Source organism: Limulus polyphemus, unplaced genomic scaffold, assembly GCF_000517525.1.
Source record: "Limulus polyphemus unplaced genomic scaffold, Limulus_polyphemus-2.1.2 Scaffold3634, whole genome shotgun sequence".
In the NCBI taxonomy this organism is placed as follows: domain Eukaryota; kingdom Metazoa; phylum Arthropoda; class Merostomata; order Xiphosura; family Limulidae; genus Limulus; species Limulus polyphemus.
In genome coordinates, this window is record NW_013669244.1 from 122,224 (window position 1) to 127,065 (window position 4,842).

General features: G+C 37.2%; 1 protein-coding gene across 1 annotated transcript; it reads left to right on the forward strand.

Annotated features, from left to right (window-relative positions):
• Positions 1–2,153: 2,153 nt before the first annotated feature.
• LOC106469732 (uncharacterized protein PB18E9.04c-like) lies at positions 2,154–3,284 on the forward strand. Its single transcript, XM_013930244.1, has one exon. It carries the CDS (start codon positions 2,154–2,156, stop codon positions 3,282–3,284), a length of 1,131 nt encoding a protein of 376 aa, XP_013785698.1.
• Positions 3,285–4,842: the final 1,558 nt, after the last annotated feature.

Here is a 4,842-nt window from a genome sequence, read left to right on the forward strand (position 1 = left end):
AACAAACCATTGCGGCTCAAAATCAGAGATGGGCAAAAAAAAAAAAAAGCGTTAAAAATCTTCCTTTTATCAAGTCACTGCTCAATACTGATCAGTTATACTGATTTTTAGGCCTATGGATTTTTGAATATTTCACAGGCTTTCGGCGTTTAAATCATAACTTTGTTACAGGTTTAAATGATCCAGATCGGAATGTATATTTTGATATGACTTCCTTTACGTACATTCTAGCGATATTTATCAATTCTGTGTTAGAAGTGTTCTCGTCTTACTATAACCCTCTGTATTTTTTTGCTTATTTGTTGTTGTTTTTTAGAACGCATCTTAATAATGGCTAAGAGATAATATCAAGACTTACAAGAGTCATTCCTCGCTTTGTGAAACTGAAATTAAATTGGGAAGACCCCAAGATTGAAAAGTATTCTTCCACTATATCGTAATTGAAACTTTTCGTAAGAAATATATATGCAACATTTGAATGATTAATTAGAATAATAGATACTTTTAAGTTGTTCGTATGCTACAGAGATAAGAGGAAATTAAATAGGCCATACACGCATCTGTGCACAGAAGAAGACAATTCCAAGCTCGATTTCTACTTTATAAGTAGAAATCACAATGACCGAAGCTTTTGCAAGTTCTTCATCTGTTAATTACTCAGTCCTGGCTCCAACTTGTCACCATTAACAGATAACGCTCTTACTAAATCATATATTTATAAACATTGAAGTTTGTCATGGTTGAAAAGTTACTGCTTTTAACAGACACACACACACAAAAAACGGGCCATATAGTTTCCCGCAGTGTGCTTCTAAGCTAGTCAAGCCCTGTTTTTATCTTGGCAGACTCTCTTTGACGGTCACGTGATATGGGACAATGTATCTGAACCAGGCGAGCAGAAAGTTGCCATTAAGAGTGAATAATTAAATCTTTTTGTTCCGTCTGGAACCATCCTATCCTGTCTCTTCAACCATAACACTCGTCACTTTCTTTGGTTTCGCTCTCGTGACCTCTCGGCTTGTCGACCTACAATTTCATCACTGTAGAGGGCGTTGTTCATTTTCTTGTGTCCTTGTGACGTTTCCTTGTAAAGTTCAATAGTGGCTGTGACTGTGCCAAGATTCTTCTGAAAAAAAAAAACTCCTAGCAGTGAAGACATTTAAACACGTGACGTTTGTAAGAAACTGGTCAAACTAAATCCGGTTGTCATCCACGAAGAATTCTGTGTGTCCTTCAAGCTGAAGCAACCGTTCTCTTCAACAATCGTCCAAACAAAGAATTCTGTGTGTCCTTCAAGCTGAAGCAACCTTCTCTTCAACAATCGTCCAAACAAAGAATTCTGTGTGTCCTTCAAGCTGAAGCAACCGTTCTCTTCAACAGTCGTCCAAACAACGAATTCTGTTTGTCCTTCAAGCTGAAGCAACCGTTCTCTTCAACAGTCGTCCAAACAACGAATTCTGTTTGTCCTTCAAGCTGAAGCAACCGTTCTCTTCAACAGTCGTCCAACAACGAATTCTGTTTGTCCTTCAAGCTGAATCAACCGTTCTCTTCAACAGTCGTCCAAACAAAGAATTCTATTTCTCCTTCAAGCTGAAGCAACCGTTCTCTTCAACAGTCGTCCAAACAAAGAATTCTGTTTGTCCTTCAAGCTGAATCAACCGTTCTCTTCAACAATCGTCCAAACAAAGAATTCTGTGTGTCCTTCAAGCTGAAGCAACCGTTCTCTTCAACAGTCGTCCAAACAAAGAATTCTGTTTGTCCTTCAAGCTGAATCAACCGTTCTCTTCAACAGTCGTCCAAACAAAGAATTCTGTGTGTCCGTCAAGCTGAAGCAACCGTTCTCTTCAACAGTCGTCCAAACAAAGAATTCTGTGTGTCCGTCAAGCTGAAGCAACCGTTCTCTTCAACAGTCTTAGTAAATATTTTCACACTATTGGAATTGCAACATGCAAATTTAATTTGCATAAAGTTTCGAAAGCATAAACTAGCATGTAAACACTAATAATTGACTTCTATTAATTTTGTCAGTTTATCTATCACCTTCTACAATGTCGCTGACTCTCTTGTGTGAAACGCTTAGGCTTAAGGTTACACTTCTTAAAACAATTACAAATGTATTTGTAATGAAAACAGTTCTGTTAATAGTAGCTACCATGCATGTAATACCATACGGTTCTGGACAAAACTTAAGGACATCCCAACTGGAGAGGACAACCGAAACAGCTTTCTCCAATAAAGTCACTCTTTTAGATACATCAACCAAACATGAATCGCAGGATGTTACCACATCAACAAGTGTGTTCGCAAATGTTACAGAGCTTCTTGACGAAGAAGATATGAATACTCAAAATAACGCACGAAATTACCCCTTTAATACAAATACCACAGACGTAAGCCTACAAATTAACAGACAAACTTCTGTTTCAAGTCAAGTGGCCGACGAAGGAAAACTTTTTAGCCCAGAGGAAAGTTTTGATACTATACCAACAGCAAAATCATTATTACCCAATGCGATAAGAACTCCTGTTATTACCTTAGGAACAAAAGGTATTTCAGAGCATTTTGATAGAGAAGTTACAAAGGCAACAATAAGATCTGTATCAAAAGTTATCCCTGATAATTCTATTGTTGCCTTAACAACTTCAGATTCTTCAAGACAGACTGCCTCGGAAGTTACTGCAGATACTTTAACGAACACTGAAAATCCTACCGAGACTACTTCTGCTGGTTCTGTTGTTACCATAGAGACAACATATTTTTCAGCTGAGACCGACAAGAAAGAAACTCCAGCAACTTTTACAACAACGACTGAAAAATTGGCGAGGAATAATGAAGGCTATAGTGTCACCTTAGCAACAACAAAAGATTCGTCCAAGGATTCCAACGAAGACACCGAAACAACTTTACCAATAACCAATACACCAAAACGGAATACTTTAGACTCTGTCGCCACCTTAGCAACAACAACAACAGATTCGTCCAAGGATTCCGACGAAGACACCGAAACAACTTTACCAATAACCAAGACACCAAAACGGAATACTTTAGACTCTGTCGCCACCTTAGCTAATGAGCATGCTTCAGGACAGATTGCAACAGATTTTGAGAGGATTCTAAAAAGCGATCCATTGCTGAAAATCCCGTCAAAATCTGTCCGTTTTGGTGGTTCCAAACTTGCAATATCTAACATGGAAGAAGAAATTTCGAACACAGGTTCTCTACAAGGAGCAGCTTCTGACATTACGGTGGGTGAACTAGCTATTTATATAAAGTATCTCACATGAAAAATATTATTATCTAGAGCCGTTCCTTTAGCTTTGAAGAATATGTTGGTATCAAAAATAGAACATTTTTTTAAAATGAAAATCAAATTGTACATAAGACACTTAAAAACCATTTACAGCATCTATACATTGAACTTTGTTACTAAACTTTTTTTGGTGTATATTTGTTTGTTTGTTTGTTGTTAAGCGAAGAGCTCGACAACGGGCTGTCCATTCTCTGCCCACCTCGAGTACCGAAGACCGATTTTTGACGTTATAAGCCTTCAGACTTATCGCTGAGCCATAAAGTTTTGTTTGCTTGCACAAAGCTACACAATGGGCTATTTTTGCTCTGCCCACCACAGATATCGAAACCCAAATGTTAGCGTTATAAGCTCACTGACTTACCGCTGAGCCAGGGGAAGGGTGGTGTGTATGTGTATATTAAGTTGACAAATTGCTATTCCTATTTACTAAAGTGTGTTCCTAAACTTTCGGGGGGTTACAACAATAAACACAACTGCGATTTCACAGCCTACTGTTATCTGACTACTAAACTTCCAATTCCACTGTCTTATCTCATCCAACTACTATAATTTCAATTCCACTGTCTATTCTCATCCAACTACTAAAATTTCAATTCCACTGCCCTATCTCATCCAACTACTATAATTTCAATTCCACTGTCTATTCTCATCCAACTACTATAATTTCAATTCCATTGTCTATTCTCATCCAACTACTATAATTTCAATTCCGCTGTCTATTCTCATCTAATTATTATTTTATAGCACTAAAAGTACAGTAGACTGTGGAAGTGGAAAACACAATATCCACTTTCAGCTCTTGTGGCGGCGGGTGCCGCTGTCTGTTGGTATTCAAAATTACGACAGTTATATCCGAGCTCCTGGATTCTCTAAAGTCTAAACCTTGACGCTTAGCACATAAGGTGCCTTTCAGGGTGGAAAATATAGTGCTATTTATAGTGTTCAAGTAGCATTGGCTGTGGTTTCTAAAACACCTGAAAACAGTTCAAAAACTTGTGACTAAAAGGTTATGAATTAAAGAAAATGAAACTGGTGAAAAAAATCGTTTAAAACCATTTGCTTATCTTATAAAAAATTGGATAATTTGATGTTTGTTTACTGTAGTGCTACTGAACTTAGGACTCTCTAACAAATTTATCCAGAAAATAACGGTTTTCATCACCTATAGCGACGTTTTGGTTATGTTAATTGTTCACATTGGAAATGACCAGTCGTGGCCAATTGTTAGTGTGCTCGGACTGTGAATCCGAGGGTTCGTGCTGCAAAAAAAGTGCATGAAAAGACACGGGGGCGCAATAAGAATGATAATCAAATCTCACTATTCAGTCGGACAAAAGTACGTATTTTTCGGAATATAAGACGCACCTTTATTTTGAAGACAAAGTTTTTTTTGGGGGAGAAGCTACAGTCGCATTTGAAAGATTTTTATTGAGCAAAAAATAAATTTGATAACTTGAAAATTAGTATATATTGTTCTAAACACAAAAGAGCTCAAAACATCAAAATAATAAAATACCGTAAATAAAAAAAAG